Below are 23,757 nucleotides of genomic sequence, written 5' to 3'. Positions count from 1 at the left end.
TGCCTATCTGTTTTATTACATTCAGTACAGCCTGTTTGCTCTGTTATCTATATAATATTCCCTACGTCTACAACAACACAATGTCCCTATATGAGAATCATTCATGACTCATCAATCATCAATTTTATCTAATCTGATCATATATACAGCACCTCGGGCATGTCCTTTTATTGAATGGACTAGAACATAGAATAATAAGATTCAATGGCATTTTGTATCTCGCAGCTCTCTATAAAATCTATCAAGTGTAGTAATTTGTCTGCCAAATATAGTTTCTCCTTAAACAGGATTATGCTGAAAGGAATACCTGGATTATGTATTGTAATATCTGATTGTTAACTTTGTAAACTAAGATATACATATGTTGGTATGTGTTAATAATTAACTGATGATTGATTAATCTCTGAGAAGGATTCCGTGATCAATAATATATAATCCAACAATTTGCAATGTTGGATCAGCATTTTTTTTCTGCAGCTAAAAGCAACACGGTTCAACATGAGCAACAGAGCGTGTGATGCAGAGTCCCAAGTGGTTTTCCATAAGACATGATCTCAAAATAAAAGGTGTTGGACATAATCAGTTCACTGGCTGTCACTTCTTTTGGTGTTGCTCCCTTTCAGTATTTAAATGTAATCCACCTCTTGACCTTGCTCATATTTTGAAATAAAAGATCAACACATTAAACAAATCTTGGAGGGGTGAAGACATTTGCAGGCTAAGGCTTTTTTCTTACAACAATTTATTTTATGCTCCCTGCTAACTGAAACTATCATGTCTGAAAGACAATTACTGATAGTTATATCCAGTTCAAGAACATATGAATGTTTAACACTGTTATCACTTACACTTTGTGTAGTGTTGTGCAGTGGATTCAAGCTTGTTAGCTTAGCTAATGGCTGCCAGTGGCTTCCAATGTGATGCAAGCTTCATTAATTGTCCATATAAATACTTTTCTAGTTGCATACATGTACAGTGTTGAGTTACAAATAACTGTGTTCTCATTTTCACACCATTCAAAAAGTGTATGACGAATGATTAAAGAAGTTTAAGATTACTATTGCACATTGGCTTACATTTTAAAGCAGGCAACCTGATAGCTGTTGGCTAATAGTGGCTGCATGATGTTTGCATAACTGCCCCAGTCATGACAGTGAAATGACACACGACCTGTTTTATTTTGGCTCAATAATTCCCACACTAATCATGAGTCTGGTTGCTCAGTCCAAGTTTTGGGGAATTTCTTCTTTTTTTGCATGTCCAGTAGAGATGTAGTAGCCTTTCGGCCCCTGGAGATGAGCTCCAGATGCGTGACGAGCTGCACCATCCAAGCTCGGGTCCCAGGGGGGTACTGGCCTGTCAGAGGTGGAATGCCCCTGCACACTTAACGCTAGCTGAGAGGAAACAGATACCTCTGGCGCTGAATGGAGAAATCGCTCCCTATCGATTAGACACTACAGAAAGCTGTGAATTGCGCTTATGGTTTGAACATTTGATACTGTAGATTCAGAGAGATAGTCATAACACTAACTTCTCTGATGGAGGAGACACTGAGAGTAATGGGACTGGTTTATAGACATTCTCATACCTCTCTGCCCCTCTGCCATACGCCAGAAAAAGAAGTAATTTACCCATCTGACTGCAGGCGTGGTGACCTCAGTCATTTCATATGTAATTAGATGTGATGTGTCTTAATAGCAGTGAAGGTTTTTTGTTGATTGTGAATGTATCAAGTTCCCGACGCTGTCAGTATAATGAGAATGTATATAAAGGGCTATCAGGTCTGTGTGATGTCTCCAGCTGCCATTAGCATGAGGGTGAAGTGGATGTTTGCTCTTTGAAAGATGTGAGATATGCAAGGTATTTTTAGCCAAAGCTTTTAACCCAACAGTTAATAGCTGCTCTGACCTGTATGCAGCAGTATAGCTTCTCGCTCAAAGCTGCATTGATTATATACTCTGTTTTAGTGAAATAATAAGAACTTTGCATATTGGAGAAAACCTTGTCATTGTACACTCCACAGAGCAAAACTAATAACTTCAAATCAAATTATATGTGAGGGGGCACCAAGGGGGCCTCATGCAAGTCTGGGCATAGTTTAGTTGGAGAATCTAGATTCTTGTGGGGCCTGAAAGGGTTAACGTATGGAGTACTGTATGTGGTGGCACAGATGTAATTCACTAAAATGTTTGCTCTGCTTGTGAAAGGGTCTTTGAACCAATGAGTGTGAACTTCTGGCCACACCAGCCTATAAACGTTTTTGTGTGAGCGAAAGGGGCCAGCTAGTAATGTAATGGGGGATGGGGCCTCTGCCTGTGGAATGTGGTGTCTTGGTGAAAGGGCTGGAGCTGAACAAATGCAGTCAGTTTATTTGGCAAACCAGACTTGCTAGTCACCAAGAGACATGTTTACCCAGCAACTAAATATACAGATCCACCTCTTTCTTTCAGACATAGTTCTTTCTCAGAGAGCCGGACTTGATATAATGGTCTATTGGCCAGTCACAGACAGTCACAAGCATTGGTGTATGTGTCTTATTTTACAGTACAAAATACATAAAAATCCTATCTCAATCAAAGAGAAGAAAAGATGCTCTTTTTTTTTACCATTTACAGTATCACACTCACATGGTGATACTCTATATATTAAATATTCCCTAATCAAGATTTATGGGAAAATATCTTTGATTTTTCAGATATTCAATGTGTTATGGGCTCGACCTTATATATTCATTGATGACAAGATAAGAAAATATCCTTATCAGCCCCAAAGGTGTTTTGTCGTTCAAGCTCTACTTTCTCGTTGTCTACTCTCTAACTCTCTGCGCGTAAAATAGAAAAATTAGATGAGACGAAAAAGTGCGTTGATCCTCGTCACTCAATTATTCTTCTGTTTGACTGTCTGCCTGCCTCTCTTCTTTTTACCTGTGACACCCCACCCCTCTCTTTTTTCTGTTTCTCTTTTTCAGCTTTGTAATTGGAGTGATTAATGGAGGGAGGGGTGGTCATGCCTGGAGGCCTGTTTTTCAGTGGCCTGTTTAGAAGTGCAGCACGGCTGAGGCTGGGGCAGGTAGCAACATGCTGTGCTCTTGGACATTTAGCCCCCTTGTCCCAGCCACTTTGTATGTTTCCCCCAAGAGCCAGAATCCTCTTCCAGCTACAAACATGACCGGACATTCAGAGACAGGCATGCCCCTGGGTCCTGTTCTCTGCTGCCGACTTGCTCTCATGTGATATGTGACCTTTTTTATGCTACATAATAATTCATAATGAAAGCAGGGAATAACTAGTGATCTGTTCGGAAGTACAACCTCCACCATATGTTCCAGTGTGGCAGTGAGATTTACTTCCCTCTCGTTGCACATGGAATCACGATTAGCTGGAGCTTTTGTTGGCGGTAGCGTATGGCCGGCTCACCATGAGATCCTTTACAGTAGTTAGCAGATAAAGGACGCCATCCGCTCAGCCCAACTCCCAACACACCCGCCCCTCACCCACTGCCCCCTCCCTGTGGCAAGAGGCACTATAAATGATTCCTGGAGTCCCGCAGAGGGATCAAGGCCCCAATTATTTGATTTGGATTAAAGATTGCTGCCCCCCACAATGCTCGTTTTTACAAGCATGCTGAGAGGAAGCAGATTCACTTTCTGTGAGAGCACGAAGGCTATTTCGCAGATGGATTTACGCTAAAGGCATCAGGGCTCTTGTTTTCTAGTAGATTAGGAAGCATTTCTACTACTCTTCTCTTAGCAAACAGGTGTACAAAAACACATTTATATCTATTATCTGTCACTACAGTGTATTTTAATTACATTTTAGAAAAAGCCGAGCCTCAGTCTTGAATACTTTTAATAAAATGTTTTTATTCAAATGTATAAAATAAGCAATTGTTGAACTATTAAAGAAGCATGTGGGCTCTTTTCTGACTATTTGCCATTCCTCACAGTTGTTGGCTGTGATCCAGATTTCTGCTGGCGACCTTGATTGTGATTAAATTACTGCTGCTGTGTCTGTTTAAAAGATTTCCCTCCCTGAACTGTTTTGACAGGCAGCAATTTGGCAAAAAAATACTAGTCCAGGAATGAGATGTTAAGAGTACCTGTGGGATGAGAGGGGCTCTCCTGTTATTGTGAGGTCCTGTTACTGGTGTACAGGAATGTTGGTGAATTTCACTTAAGCCAACCTCGTTTCTGTGTGCTTGGCAGAGTTTGCACTGAGAGCACTGCAACATTTGGTCACCCTTGATTTACTGCCTGGCGTTGCTATAGGGATTTTGCTTGTATGTGCATTTATCAAGGATAGGTGTGGCTGTAAGTGTTTACACTGTTTGGTTTTGCAATTGGATGAGGGTTTCCCATGGAACCCTTCACAGTTTTAGTCAAAGTTAGGGTGTCCTGTTGGAAGTTAGGGGTTAGGTCACCCTGGGAGCAGTCATACTGCCCTCATCTCAGTGTCCCTGGCGTTGTGCTAGATGACTGAGGATGATGAGTATTGACGTGTGCTGTGAGATTGCGTCCGGAGGGGGCTGGGGACTTCCCTATGTTTGCATATCCAGGGCTATTGATTTGGGCCCACTGTTCAATGGCTGTGGCCCAGGGGACTTGGTCAGCAGAGTGGAGCTGTGCAGGGCGGGACAGAGTGCCATGACAGTATCTCAAAGTGGGAGCACAGGGGTTAGCGTCATGGCTGAGGCTAACAGGGCACTAATATGGCAGAGACATGTGTCTCTCTTCTTCAGGGCGTGTTTATTCTGTGGGATCACACCAACAGGCTGCAAAACAACTGGTCTACTTTACATTTCAGATGATCTATGGGGGCCAGTTGGTTTTCTGCCATTCCATTGGTCAGTCATAAGCTTGTTAAGTATAGTATGACACATAAGTTTAGCTCTACCTACATAATTTGGAACAGGCTTCTGACCTTTTTTAAAGCATGTGTGGAAATTCACTTGATTCAGTTTTTCTCCTGTTGTTATTATTTTGAGATTATTGCCAAAGTGAGACCAACAAGGGGAGTTTTTCCTCTGCTCACCGGCAGCTATTTAAACCCACCCAATCTCCTACTTGAAGACTAAAGGCTAATTCGTGTGATGCTTTTATTAAGAACAAGCCCCTTCATCTAATAACAGCTCCACTATCAAATTGGAGAAGTGCTGTCAACATCCTGAACAATCAATGCCATCCATCCCCCACTCCCCAAGCAGCAGCCATTAACCCTTCTTGTTCCGGCATGCCTGGCCTCACTAAAATGGTGGCTCTACTCCAGACATCTTTCTATAATGGCTGCGTAGAATTACCCCCAGGCTATGCATCAACATTCAAGTAGGAGTGTGTTGCGAGGTTTGTCCGATGCAAGGTTATGCAAAGAATGTGAACTTGCTGTAGACGAGGGGTTGTCCTTTTTCAACCCTGTTGCACTCAAAATACAGTGTTTTAGTATGAGGACTAACAGAGAGACATGGTGTTGCTAAGTGCTGCTCATCTGAATTAAGAAAAAAAAAAAAAAAAGGTGCACCGTATACTTATCCCTGATTTGGCGCTGCGCCAGTCAGTCACGTATGGCCATAATGTGATTAGGCCACCCACCGCCTGGCCAGTAAACCTGCTAACAGCATGAGAGAGAGACAGATAGGAAACAGTGGCTGCTTAAATATATGAATACTTCTGTGCATCCACCTCCCAGCCCACACGCACACGCACACACACACACACACACACACACACACACACACACACACACACACACACACACTATCATGCACAGGCATAAACCCACAGACATGTGTAATATTGTAATTTCATTTGGCCTTATGGAAATTTTAGGTTGCAAACATACATTCTCAGATGTCTCACTTTATGACTGTTTAAATGTAAAAAGAAATCTAGACAGAAGAAATACAGGCACTTTGTTTATAACCATTAAGAGACACAACCGTCATTTTATATCATTTAATTATGACTCTCTTGTGGCAAGCCAAGCCTTTTAAGTCTCTGTCGTGAATGTAAGAAGGGTGTGGGAATGTCTTTTTTTTTTTTTTTTCAACAAGTAATTTCTGGGTGGAGTGCTGGATGTGATGAAGGGGCTGAGGTGACTGATCATAAGGAGTGGTCCCAAAACATCAGAATCCACTCTAACTTGACAAAAACAACATAGTGTTAACATTCCTCAGCTGACCAAGGTCCCAATTCAAGAGCCAACATGTCTATTCTTGATAAACGGCTTCCATCTTCCAATTACTGTGCTTTTTTTGAACCAACTCGAGAAGCAGGCAGGTTTTCTATAGATGCAGTTTAACTGTTTTGCCTCGTGACAAATGACAGATACAGCGTCTTTATATCTCACATCTTTTGGGAACAACCACATTTTAAAGTAACTTCTCAGATGTTAATGCTATAATAGACATTTGTTGCATCGTGTGACAGAACTTTGGAACTGCTATGAACAAGCGTCAAAGTTTTGGCCCCTGTAACGACAATGACCACACCATGAAGAAAAATATGGCTACTGTCAAAATACACTCCACCTACACTCAACATAATCAATATTCCTTCACATCTTTGGAAGATCAGTGGTTTTCATTAGCTTGACAATATGACACAAATGGTCCCAAACTTGCACCAAATCTCATGTATGACCGGTACCTAAGAAACTGTATTTAAAGCAGAGGTGGGGATGGAGCGGTGAGCCAAAGTCTGCCACTGACTGGACAGTGTTCTGTCACTTTAGACCTTTGTTCTTTGTGGATGTCAGGAACACCTTGACCCCTGCCCTCCCATAATACAGAGTGTCCCTCAGGGAGGTGTGTGTGTGTGTGTGTCTGTCTGTGTGTGCGCGTGAGTTTGGCTTGTATATAAACACATTTGTGTTCCCCTAACAAATCCAAGGCCAGTAACCCAGCTCCCAGTGCCTTTTCTTTTGAAGTTCAGATTCTCAACTGGTAAGCTGTAGTGTAAGTTAGTGCTGGAAGGTTTGTAGTCATTCTCTTTGGATAAGAGCATCTGTTGAAGAATCTATTCAACATTAAATATCTTCACAATAGATTCCGCAGGTCATTATGTTGTTAAAAATAGTTAAATAGATTAGAGTTTTTGGGGGGTTTATCAGATGAGACACTTTCTCACATAGATCTTTTGATATTCTGTACACACCACTGGAATAACACCTAAGTGCAACATTAGCAAAGCACATAAACTTGCTAACAATGGTGATGGTGTTTCCCATGCAGCTCTATGGCTCCTTGTTTGATTACTGGCAGTAAGATAACAGATTGTCAACCTCTGGCCCATTGAAAAGGGAACATCCAGCACTTATAAAAGGTGCCAAATGCAAACTTTTTTTTTCATGCAACAGCAAGCATTTGAGATTATACATGGCTTCAAACTGAATTATCTTGTGCTATAATCATTTATAATGGTTAAAGGTTAACAGAGGTGGTCAAATTGTGTGCAAAGGTCTATAAGTCCTCCAAATGTACCATACTGTATATTTACCTTCACATGATGATCCTGTCGTAATCTCTGTGACATACTATAGATAATGTAAGTTGACAGCGACATTTATTTTTGATAAGGAATGAGTACCTTCATTTTCAACACGAGCTATCAGCTGAAAAGTCAAAGCAATTTCTTTTTAGAGGATAGCAGAGTGGGGTTAAATAAAAAAGAAGTATTAGTTTTTCCATACTGGACACATAGCATTTTGTAGTTTATGTTTTCATAGCGATAGAAGAAAACATTGATAATGTGAATCTACAGGTTCACCTTATACAATTGGCGTTTTGTTGACATTTTAGTTTTAATGTGTGAAAGAGGGTCTTGGCTGTTGTAAATTGCAGATAACGCATTCTATAACATCCATCTTCATGCATGACAGTATTTCAAGGTGGGCACACAGTCTTAACCTGCAAACACACCATTTGCTGTTGGTTTGCAAGTCGATGGCTGATGAGTATTTGTTTGGGGAGTATGAATGTTGACAAACGCTACACGTACAGAGAGTGAGAGAGTGAAAATGACTTGCTCTCAGGGGCCTTGACAACCTTTGCCCCCTAGCTCTTGTTTCAGTCCATGTAATTGCCACTGACCAATGGGCTCCTGGTTGAAACTAGACCCTGGGCTGCAGCCATTAACATCCCCCGCCAAACGGATCTTGTTTTGATTCCTGATGCTTTTATAGGTTTTGTCTTTAGGAGACATTCCTGTTCGGCACATACCGTGCACCCCTTTCTGCCCCTATTTTCCTTCCTTCCCGTCTTGTGGGGCCATTGCCCCACCCCCCTGCACTCACAAACATGCACACGGCCATGATCAGCCTTTGCTCATGTGTGTGTGTATGCACCCGGGCTACTGACCAGCCTACCCTCCCCTGGCCCCTCCTGACAGCCAGCTACACTCCATGAACTTGGCCACCCATCACAGCTGCGTTAAGATTGAAGGATGGGGGGCCCTTGCATCCAGCTGGGTCGGAAGACATGGGTGGGGGCAGGGAGGGCCAGATGCAGATGGTTTAGGTCAAATGGAGATGTTTGAGGATGAAGGGGGAGGGTAAACGGGAGCTCAGGGGCACAATAACTCCAGAGGTTGCTCCTCCAACCCCTGGAATAATACATTCTCTGAGTCTGAGTATATATTAGTTTTCATGTGTTTGTGTTGCAGTATGTTGGCAGTTGTGGTAACAAGCAAATAGTCTTAAGTTGCTCAGCCCAGAATTAAGTTTCTGAGCTACTGTCAGTGTCAGCTGATGGGATCTTTGCAAATGAAAACACTTAATTATAAAGGAAGGGCTTCAAAATCCAGTCTCAAATATAATACATTTGCAACTACAGTGGAAACTGTACAGTTTATAGTGATCAAGTTGATCACTATAAACGCGTAGCTTCTATATGACAGTCCCAAAACTTGAGGGAAGGCAACATTGTGCACTCCCATATGCACGCACATACACTAACACACACACACACTTACTCCGCTGCTCACCTCTCTCTCTCTCTCTCAGACATACAGACCCACACACTGACACTGACTCAGCTGACAACTCTGACCCGCTACAGTTTAACGTTGATTATTTTAAAATGACGCCACAATTTCAACACTGATCATCACATAATGATCAATACTTTTCTTAATGAGTCAAATCTTTATTCAGCATATTTATTAATTTGCCTGTCCTGCTCGCTCTTTCTCTCTCTCTCTCTCTCTCTCTCTCTCTCTCTCTCTCTCTCTCTCTACTCTCTCTCTCTCTCTTTCTTTCTCTCTCTCTCTCTCCCTTGCACGCTGACACAAACAAATACACACTCGGACACACACACTCACACACAAACAGTATTGTTGGACACATGTATAAACTCAGACTGAGTAGAAACAACAGATTTGTAAACTTAGACAATTGCAACAGAGTTGGTAAAAACAGTAAAAAATAACATTTTACATTCCAATGATTCCTATGAAAACCCCACAAATCAACACTGTAAGTGGATTACTTGATCACTGTAACCAAATTATTTAAACAGCATTTGTATAGTAACGATTCTGTCCCAAGCTTTTTGATCTATATAAACGTTTGATAATTATATCTGTGAACACTAAGCGGTTTCCACTGTACCCGTAGTGCAACCAGTGGAACGTCCCCAGTCAGTAGCAGCTAGGGAACTTGTTGCATGTCAAACGCTTTCTCTCCTCATTGCCTGTCCTTATTATGAATGTCGTATTTTTCAAAGACATGTAGATAATGACGAGAGCCCACTACCAACTTCATCCTCTCTATACGTGTTTATTTACTGACCATATCCATGTTGTATCTCTTTTTTGTTGTAGAATGGCAGTGCAGGTTGGGCGGATGAGGCCGACAGCAGCAGAGGGAGAGGAGAGGCCTCCAGAGACTTTGCAAAGGTGAGCACTTGGAAAATGTGACCACTGAATGGCTTCAGTCATGAGACTACCAAAAAAAGACACCTTTCCACCAGTTATATAATAGAAACATTCATTTTTATGAAAGTTGACGTAGTGGAAATTGTAAACAAATTAACCTTTGAAACAATCTCAACACATAGAGCTCTAAATATATCTCCATGAGACTGACGAATGTGTCGCCTCACCTCCTCTGTTAAGTTGCACTTCAGCACACCACAACGATAACAGCCAACGGTCAGCTGGCCATTGACATGCGTGTACACTATGTTCTGTACATGTGTGAGAGGAATGAACTATTTCTACTTCAATGAACATTACAGAGAAGAAAAAACGCAACAGACCACTTCTTTCAAGCAACTGCTAATCTGATCAAACAATAAATATATGTCTGATGTACATTTTCCAATCAAATATTTTTCTTTACTTTGCACTTTGGAGTTGACGGCTAGTACTATACAGGGAAGGGTACTTGTGAAAAATGAAGATAAACTGCACAATGCACTCCACTGCATTGCGCTCCACTTTTGGGGACAGTGTATCATGTTGAACACTGGACTGAACGGTGCATCGAGGCAGTAATAAGTAATAGTCTATTTTCTCTTGCAGTTGTATGAGTTGGACAGTGACCCCAAAAGGAAGGAGTTTTTAGATGATCTCTTCACCTTTATGCAGAAAAGAGGTAAGCAAGAGAGCCAAGAAATCCACATCATTTTAAGCAGCACTGCATGCCACCTTCTCCATATCAAAGATTTGTTTTCCTTATATTCCACCCAGCTGTTTGGCATACACCTTATGTTGATTTTCTGTTGGGTTTAAAGAGAGTTTCCAAAAGACCCTCTAAATCTTAAGAGTTTTGTGGAAAATGTTTGTCAGTGAGTTCCTAATGGAAACATCTGGGGTTGCTCGATGATCATTTGCAATATGAATTGCAGTGCGGGTATGTAACAGTTGCCAGAGATATATCAGTTGGAGTAAATCTCTCACCCTCTGTGTGTGGAAAAAGCAAATGACCACATGACTTCCATTTGTTAAGAGTCATTTCCTGTGTCAGCAAGAGCGGGGGGTTGTTATATTTTACAAGGCATCTGGGATTTCACTATAGATTGAATGGTTTAGGTCTGCAACACAACTGGTTTATATGGCAATACAATTACCCATGAAAACTGAGCAAAGATGAAAGTACAAATTCCTTTGTGTCTTTGGTCTTTTAAATGTCTGTGATCGTTCCATGGTTGTTGGTGTGTGCTGTGTCACTGATCAACTCAAAAAACATGCTGTAACTCTCACTGCCTAAGAAATCCTTTACTAATTCCCCTCCCCAGAGTAAAGGCCTTAAGAGGTCAGCAGGTGAGATCTGCCTCCGCTGATCCTGTGGTTGTGCAGTATCAGAGCCAAGAGGATATGACAGTGGTCTAACTTATTTAGTTGGCCAACAGCTGTGGAGGCTCAGCTGACCGCGTGCTGCTTTGACACTGCCCACAAGACCTCTCTGACCAGGGCAGCTCAAGCACTTAGGCTTTATCAAACAAATCTGTTGCCAAGCAAGTTACGTGGCTTGAGCAATACCTCCCACGATGAATCACAATGTTATTACAGTGCTGCATACTTCACATAATGCTTTGGTACGCCACTGTAAAAAGACAACCTATAGAATTTACCCAATAAATCGAAGGTAACAATTTGCACTCAGTTTGTTTGGGTAGATTTCATTTCATATTTTGAGTAAAAAGTACCTAAATGCAACAGCTATGAAACACTAACAGAAATAAGTTAAGTTTACCTAATTTTTTCTTAGGCAATTGTTTTTATTATTAATAATGAATCAATATGACTAGCTAACCATTACTTATTCAGGAAAGGGAGATTTATTCAAAAACTTGTTTTTAGACACAACAGCTGGTATTGATCATGTCAACAACTTTGAATCAACCAAATCATCAACAAATAAAGAGGGTAAATGTGGATTTCGGGGCCCTGCCCCCTAACAGTCAACACAGTCCTCATGCCATTAACAGCTAAAATTGTTCTATAGTTTCTGCAACCATGTGGGGTATTTTAGATCGATCAAATAAAAAATATATATGTTTTTCAAAAAACGAAATGCCACAAAATTCCAAAGATTGATGTGATCAATCAGTGCCAACAAAACAAAGATCAGTCACAGCCAGTTCCTGAAATTATATGGACGAAAAAGTATTTTTGAATGATGAGGGTAACATCAGTCTGTGCCAGAACTTTAGTGCAAACAGTTTATTGTATAGCTTTTGAGGCTGTGAAATACCTTGAGCAGCTTTGCTGTATCAAGCTGCAGAAAAAGTCTCTGTAAAAAAAAGTCCATGTATTATCTTTTCCTCTGAAAACCTACATACCCGAAAGTTGCAAACAGACATGTCCAACACCTACAGGTTGTCGATAAGGTAATGATATGGCATTGTTTGAACTGGTAACAACAGATGTCGTGAGAACCAGTGAATAATTTTAGGTCGAAGACCAAGGAGGAGAGGGCCTGAGGGTACGGGGAGAAAATAGAGAGGGTATGTAGTAATACAATGTATTATGTAGCAATTGTTACTGTTAACAAATGAGCAGTGTAGGTAGAATTAACCCATAATTATATATTTCACTTTTGACTAAAACACTTTTTAAACGATGTGCATGGATTGTTTTTACCACCCTCCAAAATCCTTTTTTACAGTGTATGACACGTGATGATAGTCTGTGCGTGAGTGTGGTTCATACTTCATTATGTTTTGTCACAGGCTATGATGAGTAATGATGGTGTGTGCGTGTGTGTGTGTGTAGGTGTGTGGCTCACTATGTTTTGTCACGTTATGATGGGTGATATGGTATGTATGTGAATGTGTAAGTGATGCATAGTTTGTTTTGTCAGAATGTGACAGATGATGGTGTGGTACATATATTTATTTATAGGGCTCTGTGTGCATGTGACGTGCATGTGTGGGTTCATGTTTGTATATATATGTTGTTAAACTCATATCCACGAGAGCAGCAGCATCAGCTTCAGATCGTCTAGCCGGTCCCAGCACCTGCAGGTCTTGTTTGCTGGGTGATGAATTAAGCTTTGGCAGAGAGCGAGAGGGAGGGACAGGATCTGTCAGGGCCCTGTTAGCATCTCTGTCCAGTGGCAGACGCTGGGAGCAGTTGGCTGACCCTTTACTCACGCTGGTCAGACAGAGAAATCCATCAAGCTGACTAAAATGCCACCTGACAGGAGATAACTGGCTGATTACACCGCACCGCGTCACTTTGTTTTCACTACATTTGCATTTACTTAAAATGGCAAAAAAATAGGTTGATACTAAATTATAAAAAGAAGCCTGTGTTTTTTATCATTGTGTCATTGTTGCACCTTGACCAAGAACACATGAAATGAATTACTTCACTGATTTTTTTGAAACTTAAAAATCAAAAAATGACGAATTAGTTTGTAAAACTGTCCCAACTTGAAGCAATGACAACAATAACAAAACGCTGGTTGACCTTTAACTACAGTATTCGATTTTGATCATTAGAGCTGTCGTCATTTATATTAATTTTAACTTGTTTAGCTGAATTACATTTCCAGTGTGACTCACAGTAAGTGCAACTGGAAGCGACTTGCATGGATCAAGTTCCTGTATCATCATTAGAACCAGTGACCAGTAGTGAGGGAGTGCAAGGGTCAGTGCTCAACAGCAGTTTAACAAATAACATTGCATGCTCATCCATAATAGACAGGTTTTAGGCAAAGGAAAAGCATATGGTGAGAAATGCTAGTAGTTTACCATAAAATAGGGTACCATAAAATAAAAAGACATTCTCAAAAGATATACCTGGAAAGGTGAAGAATAAACAGCCCTGGGGCTTCAGATATGGAAGCAGGATGTGACTGTAACATTATTCCTGACATTAGAGGCCTGATGCTACTATTGTAAAGGTGGGTAGGATATCATTTCACCCACTCTCTACCAATTTTTTTCACCCCTCCTCGAGACGAGAGGCACTTGGCTAACCTCTGTGCTCTCTCAAACTCTAGTCTTAATCACAGGGAACAAATTGCTTGGCAGGATTCCCTATTTGCTGTTTGAGTGCTTGAGTATGTGAGATGAAGAGCAAGCCTGGCTAACTCTTCATGCTGGCACCCTCTAATTACTGCGTGTTTACCCCTCCCTCCGATTCACATCATAGATGTAAGGACAAAATGATTACCCTCTATTTAAATTAAGTAGGCTATAGGAAGCCTTTTTAATTTAGTGCGACTATTATGTGGGATTTCTAAGATAGCTGAATTAAAGGTGGCGATATGGGAAGATATATTCATTAAGATATATATGGGGAAAGTATTAGCTCATTTTGTGAAGTCGATTGTCAGGTTAAGTGAAAACCAGTGGAGTCTGTGGACAGAGAGACAAATGGTGAAGTGCTTTTCCCACCTCGTCGTGGGGCCTCTAGGCCTTGAGAGGAAATCAACAGCGGAAGGAAAACTTACAAGGGATTCCCATTTCCTGCCTGTGCTCTTCAAAACAGGCACGTGTGTGTGTGTGCATGCTAATGTGTGTGTACGTGTGTGTGTGTGTGTGTTAATGGTTGAGGAATTTTAGCAGCTGCCCTAAATCCTTTCTGTGAGTAAAGGGGCCCATTGATGGGCTGTGCATTACAAAAATGTCAGAAGACACGCATACAGACCCTCTTTTACATTCCCTCCTTGGCTCTTTTTTTTTGTTTACTACTCCCTTATCATATAAGATCATTGGATGCTCAGAATAATTTTCACCCTTATTTGTTGTGTGTTATTTTTCGAGGAGCTCAGCCTTATTCAACTGGAGTTAGCTAATGACCTGACATGTAAATGTAATGTAAATGCACTCTGGCTGCTCGTGTTGGAAGAGTGCGGGTGGAGAATATTAGCCTTCATGAGTCACACCAACATTACTGTTCATCATATCCATTACAGGTTTTGCTGTTTCACCCCCACTGGGAGCACAAAGAAAAGCTTTGATACTGGCTCGACGCCATTAACCACCTCAAAGATTTCGATTGAGCAGATGGGTGATTGTTTGTTTTGGTTTGACACCCGGCCACTTTCTCATTTGGAATGGGGGTTCAGGGCAGGAGGTGGGCTCGTGAAGAGGTAATCCAGGAGAGGGGGCCAAGTGAGGCTGCGGGAGCTACGGGTGTGCTATAAAGACAAAAAAAGAGGACGAAAATAAGAGTGATGCAGCCAACTGCCTGTCAGCGCTGTCCACTTGAGATGATTAATGGCCACAGGCTGTGATGGACAGAGGCAGAGAGAGAGAGAGAGACTCCTGTTCAGTGAAATCACCAGTCAAACAGGGAGGGAGGAACAGCGGGTAGAGACGAGGGTTTTAGCTCCTCGTGCCCCAGCTAGAGCCTCACACGTCACAGACAGCACAGGCTAGATCCATCCCAGTGTGACACTCTTAACCGGTGGTGTAGATTCAGCTTAAGAGGGACCCCATGGTGTATCGCTGCTTAAGAGTTATTTTAGGGGGAAATCCTCATGTACGAGATTTAGCTCTGTTAATAGTAATAAAGGGGTAAGCCGGACTTGTCTCTGTCATTAAGTTGTGTGCTCTTGATGGGGCCTGGGAACGTGTGATTTGGAGGGAGACACAGGAGGGGAGATGGTAATGAGCATAATTAAGATGTTATTTTTTCCTTATCTCCACAGTCAGTGGCTCTGCACTGTTTGTTCCTGTCAAGCTTAATTGAGGCAGCCAGTGATGTTTCCAGGGGCCGTATAGCAAATGGGAGTTTCTAGGGTTTGTCTGATCTACAGTCTTAGTTGTGAAAGTCAATCACTAAGTTTAATTTAGCCATGTGAAATGTATTTTCTTTTATTAAATCAAAGAAATATACATTGCCAGGTTATATTTTTGGTTGTATTGTGGTGTGGGAAGAGTGGCCTCCCAGCAGGACATGAGAGGAAGTTCACTAACTGTAACCCCGAGACCAAGAGCTCTGTCCACACCAATTACACCATGAATGGGCTCTGGGGGATCCATGTATGCATTATATTACTCCCCGGTCAGCGTCACACTGGCCCTCGTAACAGGCGGGCCCTCTGTACAAACACCACACCACAATAGGAACATTCTCTGGCTCTTTGATACGGCCCCCTTTTCCTTTAGTTAACACCCCACAACTTCTGGAAAATGGCAGCAGCTGGTTGGTTTAACAATAAAAACACTGGCCATTGTGAGCAACATTTTAGATAGTGCTGTATAGCAGCTAAAATGATTTTCATTCTAGAGCAACCTTTTGACCTTCTGCTTTGTCTGACAGTTGTTACACAAATATAATACTTTTTATCTGCACTTATGTGAGAAACGATTTTCAACTAGTTTCTCTAATCGGACTAATTACAAATGCAAGTCTCAAGATGGATGTAGTTGTCAAGAACCGAGAAGCATGTTTTACATAGAATGCACCAATAAATTGTAGTTGGGAAATTGCATTTTGTCTCTGTCCTTTTGCTCCTCCTTTGCCCCCACCCCATTCTCCTTCCCCCTCTGTTTATTGTGCTACAGTTACAACCACTGAAACTTGATAACACCATGGGGGATAGGGGCGGAGGCCCGTGCTGTGGCCTGTTTGGTGAGTCCAGGGGGAGGAGGGGCTGGATTAAGGGGCCTCCTGTCCAACACGGGATGATTAATGATCTCCAAATAAGTGGGGGCCAACCTTTTTGATAGGGCAGCGCCGACGGACGGCAGACAAGGGAGTGACAGTCGCGTGTCTCTATGTGTGAAAAGGGAGCAAAGAGAGCGTGAAGAATGAAGAGGGCAGACGTGGAAACCACAGGAGACAAGGGCAGACGGGGTGCCAGGGTGACTAAAAGGAAGTTAAGGGAGGCATTGACCAGCTTATGTAGAAACAAGGCCACGCTCTGTCATTTCCCTTTGAAAGCACCTTGTCAGTGGGCTGGAGCTGACCAAGCTCTCCAACCAAACAGAAAGATAATCAGATAGAACTGGTAGCAAAGGGCCTCTACTCTCAGGAAAGGGTGGGAACCCAAATGATACAGAGATTCCAACCACTGCTTTCTAATCATTGCCCCGAGTCAGACTGCGACTGTTCTTATTGGACACATCCTTCCCTGAATTTGTGATCAAAGATTTTATGGTCACTGTGTTGATTTTTTGAGGCCTGAGATTATCTTTGCCTTTGGCAAACTCCACCCGTCGTCTGGCAAATTACAGCGTTTAGGCAGCAAGCCCATCTAAATGGTTATGCCCTTCTCTTCCTTCAAAACAAAAGGAAAAAGTAGTTTCCCTGATGTTTTTCTGTGTGGGTGTGTTATAGAACAGATTCAAATCTTGAGACTGTTTTTTACTTTGTGTTTTTGTTGGTCTTTGTCTCTTTTCCTCTTTCTGTCTCTTCATCCCAACCCCCAATCCGCATAGCCTCCCTGTTATTTCCTCTGTCATTTAGCCCTGCTCTAGCCTAGGATTGCCACTGTGCTGTCTATCTATAATTACGACCATACTGTACAGGGATTTGAGAGTCTAAGCTGCAGAGCTGGGAGATTCTTAATCACCATCCTCATAAGTAACTGAGCAGGGACGACTACAACAAGTGCAGGCCTCATGCTTCTAGCGAGGTCATCGGTCAGGGTAAAAATATCACTGGCTATCCAGTTCATCCATGCATCTTGTTCTGTCTTCTATAGAAAACATGTGCTTACACTGTGAAAAACCGACAGGGCAGTTAGACAACTTTTTGGGAAATGTGCATATTTAAGAATAACACATCACTACAGAATGGATAAGGGACTAGAGAGTTAAAACACAAGCTGTGGCATACACATTGACATTGCACACAAAAAGTGTAATATGGCTGAAACTCTTTTATGACATTTTAAAAACGAATAATATGAACTATGCAATGATATAAAAAGATATTTAAGCAAAAATGGAAGGCTGCAAAGGGCAATGGTGTAAAGAAACTATGAATTAGAACAAATTTTGAAATTATGCAGTTTTATCAATGAATTAATATTCAAAGCTAATACTTAATATTGATCTATTAATTATTAAAGCAGTACTAGGGATATACATTTTTAAACTTGATGTAGGTGGGACGTAGGTAGGATTTTATTATTCAAGAAATGGCACCTTGAGATCCTATTTTATAAAAAAAAAAAATCCAATTAAAAATGAAATTAACTTACATTTTACATAATGTCTAAGTAATGACTATGTTGGCTTTTTTCCCACTCACTTGTGTCTTTGTGGGGACTTTGTTAAGCTGTTCCCACATGCAAATCTCCTGTGATCTACAAATTTCCCAAACTTGTGCTACTCTGCATATCTGCCTGTCTTACTTCTCCATCTGTGTCCTGTGTGTGCTCTTAAAACAATGTTTCCTGGCCCCCACATCCCTGTGATGGATGGTATGAAATACATTACAGCCCCCAGAGGAGCCCTACAGCAGTACAATAGCCCTGAGCTCACTTCCAGTGAAGGTCTGCAGCAGTGTTGCATAAGCTACACAGTAAAAGATACGATTGCAAAGGGGCCTAATGGAAAACAAGATACTTGATTTGAGGGAAGAAATGGATGTGAAACACGCCGACACTGATGCCACCCTGCAAGTGCCATTTTAGTTGCTGTGTATCGTCTATTGTGTGACATTCTCCATTCCCTGGTGCCTTTTTCTGTCGTGTAAGGTTCTCCATTTTTAAAACTTCAGTTTTAAATGTAGTAAATTAGCACTCCTCTTTTTCACTGACTGTTTTTAATCTTAATTTAATCTATTGTTTGTAATTTTCGAATTAAAGCATATTGGGCTCTTGACCTAATTTTAAGTCACTTTGCATTAAGAGCATCAGCTAAATCCCTGAAAGGTAAATGTATGACCCACTGTCATGGATTCCAAATGCCAAAAGTAATTAGCATTGATGGGAGTTAAAATTCCCCAAGATGAGTGCACAACCCCCCTCCAACAATCGCTTCCCCCGTTTCGACATATCCCTTTTTCTCCTCGGCTTATAGCAGCTGATGTCTGCCGTATTGATCAGTGGTGCTGGGCCCCAAATGGGGCTCGTCAGCTGATGACTTTATCTGTCAGTCCGTGTGTCCATTGATTGAAGCAGTTAGCTGTGTTATAAGGCTTGCTCGAAGGAAAAGCGAGCCCTGTCAATGCTACACCTGCCAGTGTAGACATCACTGTCACCCACTTACACGTTAAAAAAGCAATACCAGCAGTGAACTGACACCAGTGTTGGATAGAGACCTCAGAAACATGGAGGAGATAGCGTAGTGTCCGATTTTTTTTTTTTTCCATCTATGCATTATACAGCCTCTCTCTTTTTTAAATTGTTTTTTTTTTTTTTTTTACAAATTCTTTGTCGCTCAACCATTTGCTCTTTATATTCGTTTTAAAAGCAGAACCTTTCCCCTGACTGTCTCCTCCCGTCTCTCATTTGTTTTACCTGCAGTTTCTAGCTACGAGTGGAAAACGTTCAGCCTGACCTCCGTAGCTTAATCACAGGAATCTGCTGTTGATGCCAAAGCCCCTCCCTCTATTATTCACACAACATACCATTGTCATGTTGCTGTGACATACATTCTTGACATTTCTGTAAAGATCAGAGTTGCCTGTTTACAAGGGCAAACCGTTGGGTTAATTTTCTCCGACTTGATCTTCCACTCAGATGTTATAATAGAGCAGAGGTCATCCACTATATTTGACAATGCTGTATAGTTTTCAATCGTACCGCTCAAAGACGTTCACATGATGTCATCTGTCAGAACAGGTTTTCTTATTTAGTGTTTTAATATCTGACACAACAATCCTAAAAATGTCACATAATAAGACTTTCTTAATTATGTTTACACACCAACCTGCTGTTGACAGCAGCACTTTTTTTTAAATACATGTTGTAACTGACTGTGTACATTTGAGTGTGTTCATGCTCACTCTTGAGTAGTTCAAGTTGTGGATAGAAAACAGCTTTGATTGGCCTTTTCCTAACTGACTGAAACTCATAATACAGGCCTGTGTCATCTGTGTCTATATCTGCAGCCAATGTCAACAAACATTTGATCTCACCCTCTTCAACTACTAATTACTCATGGTTTCTACAGGTCCTTGATATTCTTCTGTGCAAAAGTTATTTTTATATATTTCTACTACTAACCTGTTAGTTCTCGTAAAAAATTACAATTAAACATGACCCTGATTTTTGATGCCGACTTGAATTTAATGGATATGGTTCTAAAAAGTAAGGCTGGGCAGTAAATTAATATAAATAATCATCCCAATACAATTTTCATTAATAGCAATTTAATTAAGAGTCAATATAAGTTGATGTTATACTTGTGCATTGGGAAAGCACATTGAGAAGGTAGAACAAAGTTGTTGTTACACAGTTATTAAGATTAATATTTTGTTGTTCATCAAGTATGTATGAGTAACTAAGTATGAGTAACTCAGGCATGGTATCAGCAGTAGTAATACAAAATATGAAACAGTAAGAAAGCCCCAGCAGAACTGTGCAGTGAGGTGGGAAAATGTTCCCTCATTGAATGCATGGCTCACTCGTGAGTAGGCGTTAGTAGTTGCTTTAATGTAAGTAAAGTGTACGACTGGGGGTCTGAAGACATGAAGTTATTGTAATATTTAAATCAACCCCTCACAGTGAGTCGGTGCAGCGCAATAAAGATTTTATAATCTCATTCATTTATCATAGAGTTAGTGTGCAGAATGCTGGTGTCACGATAACACTCATGTACTAGACAGGCCTCTGTCTAGTACATAGTGCCTCAGCCACCTGCAGATTTTCACAGATCAGCTAAATGTTTACAGTAGATAAACATTCACAGATACTGGTTGGTTACCTTCAAATATGGCTGCTGGGTGAAATAACTTAACCACATTACATGAGAAATAGCCCGGAGCTCTAATGCATGGATGCACAAACGCATTGTATTCGACACACACAAGTCAATGTTTTTTTCCTTTTTTACCAAACACATCTATCAGGTCTCCCTTCAACCATCAGACCAATCCCTTATTTTAATAATATCCAATATTTTTCTGTGAATTCCCATCACAAATTGCAGCATTTCACTTCTGGATTTGCTTGCATTATTTTATTCGATGGTCTTTTCCCCACTAGGCTTGTCTTACTGTGGAGGAAAAGAGCTGTGATCTGATGACTAATGAATTAATATATACAACTCTATGCAAATAATATTGTTGTGTTTAAATTTGTATTAATATGAAGAGACATCCTGCATGGGAAATCAAATAAAAAAAAATCTTCATATTTCCCGTGTGGTGTACGTCTCTCAGATGTCTCACATCACCTCTGTCTTTCTGAGATACTTCAGAAACTGAAAGAGTAGTGACCCTGAATAACCAGTAGTGACATCAGCCAGCTCACCGTTCATCCACCTATCCACTCATCCATCGCTGTATCAGCCCGTGTTGATTGGGGTCTGGTTAGTTGATCTGCCGGGTCTCTGGGGATCGAGGGGACTTGGGTTACAGTTGGAGAGGCCATCTCACTTTTCGCGCCGTCCAACCTTTTCAATCCCCCTCCCCCTCTATTTCACCAGGTGACCCATCTTCATGACCCACGGAGAAGGAGTCATGTTTCTCTCTCTTTTTTCGTTCTCTCTTGCATTCTGTGCACACTTCTCGTTTCTTTTCTAAAATGCCGTGACTGTCAGAAAGATGAGGGCTGAACCAAACAGTTAACAGTTCTTTGAACATCATATGTTTGTCAAGTGCAAAATTGCACTTGACAAACATCTAATCATGTGGTTGAAGTTCTAATAGTGTCATTATTTGTAGTTTGGCAATCTCCCCTGTGTGAGAACGGCTCCCGCTGAGATTTACAGCTTGTGGCTGTTGTTTGGAACCTCGCCAGTTTTTTTTTATGTTTGACACCACAGGCTGATGCAGTCGACAGTGCACAGAAGCGTGCTCGTTATAATAATTTTCACTAAGGAGCTACTCTCTCTGTTTCCTGAGTAAATATAGTTTCGAGTGACTTATCCATCATTGAAGGTTATTTTTTTTGATGAGATGGAGGGAAGACTGAGAGAATGCGAGAAGAGAAGAGAATCTGGTGCTTAATAATTGTCCGAAAATGACAAGTTCAATCTGAAACGTGTGTTTATGGCATTTATCAGACCTAGTTTTAGAATCTGGTGAAGGTGTTTCTTTTCTTTATCTCATCAATAAAGGGACACGTATGCATGTGAAAACTCCATACACAGGATCTTTGGTATATTAAAATCATGTGATGTGTACATGTGGCTTTACTAGACCCAGTGTTGTGAGAAGGACTGCGTTTTTATTGCTTATCACATCTTGGTTAAGTATAGTTGAAGCCAAGTCATTATTTCTTTGTCTTTGTGCCTTGCCTATCTCCCTTTGTTTGTCTCTCTGCCTTCCTCGCCCTGTCAATTCACATTAATTGCACTTTATTGACATGACATGAATGAAACCTATGCAGCCAGCAGTATAGAGCACATCGATCCAACATATTATGGACTTTATTAGATGACTGTTCCTGCCTTCCTATCTCTCTGTCTCTACCAGCTGTGGCTGGAGCTTCATGCTTGGAATAGCGATGTATCTATAGTGTAACGTTACAGCGTTACAACACTTGATATGAATTGGTCCATCAGGCGAGTGGTGGCTCTGCCTGGACTAAAGATAGCAAATTCCATACACTCAAGGATTTTTTACCTTTTATGTCCCTGACCATGCATCAAAAATAAAACAAACATGCCCCAGCGTACAGCAGGGTCCTCGACAATATGCTGCCCCGACGTTCAAACATATAAACAGCCAGGGGGCTGCCCGACATAAAGTAAACTTCCAGCATGTGGAGCCCAGACACCCGTCTCTCCTGTCAATGTCCTTCTGTCCCATGCTAATGAAGGGTTTGGGCTGTTCTGTAGTGATTTTCTCTAAAAACAAGTTCTATATTTATCTTGTATATTTTATGTTATTTATGTATATAAAAACACACTCTCAACACCTGTTACCAACAGCAATATATTCAGTGGTGCAGTTAATGCAGTCAAAAATTCATCTTCTTGACACTTGTTAATGCCAGTTTGATGACAGTAAAGGATTTATATACTCCTTTAGGATCAGAGTTTCTTACAAACAGTTGTTCCAATGAGCGACAGGAATGTACTCAAAAGGAAATAAGGATATAGTCCTGACCAGAGAGTTTGGTCTGATCCGGCATGTCCATTTGGTGATTGTAGTAAGGAGGAGGAGGAGGAGGAGGAGGAGGAGTAAGGTGTGGGTGGGTGGCTAGGCTGTGGGTGCTCTGAAAGGACTCAGACACTGCTATGAGGCCAGGGGCTGTTTGTGTTGGCTGACACCTTCCTTACAGCAGTAATCCAGTCTTTCTCCAGCTGGCTAGCTACTGCACCTCCCCCTTCCTTTTTTTCCATCCTTCCTTCCTTCCCTCCCTCCTAGAGGTAGCAGGAAGTATTTCTCTCTTCATGCCTTCTCTTTCTCTTATCTGTTTTTTTTTTTTTAATCTCTGTTCATTTCCCTCTTATCTTTTCTCCTTCGTGTTCTTTCTCTTTGTGTCAGCATTTGTGTCACTAATCAGAGTCCAAAAAAGCAAAAATAATCCAATTAAATAATCTTTAAATTGATTGCCGCAATTAAAGCAGCCAAAGACAATGCGATGACATGGTGTTTTCTTCCGGTTCCTCTTGTTTTTCTTGTCTTGCCTCACTATAGATGGTGTTAAAACCAGCCAAAGCTCATTGTGTAAAAAATTTCCTGTATGTTGTCCGCTGGAAGGCTGTCACTCTGTAACTTAATTATTTAAAAAATGTCCA

General features: G+C 41.2%; 1 protein-coding gene across 2 annotated transcripts in view; it reads left to right on the top strand.

Annotated features, from left to right (window-relative positions):
- The window catches only part of LOC117755132 (AT-rich interactive domain-containing protein 3B-like), a 51,012-nt gene that overhangs the window by 14,725 nt on the left and 12,530 nt on the right, over positions 1–23,757 (top strand). For both annotated transcript variants that reach the window (XM_034574690.1, XM_034574681.1), the window contains 2 exons: positions 9,812–9,886; positions 10,514–10,586. In XM_034574690.1, coding sequence (XP_034430581.1) covers positions 9,812–9,886; positions 10,514–10,586 — 148 coding nt within the window. The remainder of the gene's footprint in view (positions 1–9,811; positions 9,887–10,513; positions 10,587–23,757) is intronic.

Source organism: Hippoglossus hippoglossus, chromosome 3, assembly GCF_009819705.1.
Source record: "Hippoglossus hippoglossus isolate fHipHip1 chromosome 3, fHipHip1.pri, whole genome shotgun sequence".
Taxonomy (NCBI): Eukaryota; Metazoa; Chordata; class Actinopteri; order Pleuronectiformes; family Pleuronectidae; genus Hippoglossus; species Hippoglossus hippoglossus.
The sequence above is the reverse complement of the archived record's forward strand: the minus strand, read 5'-3'. Positions and strand labels throughout refer to the sequence as shown.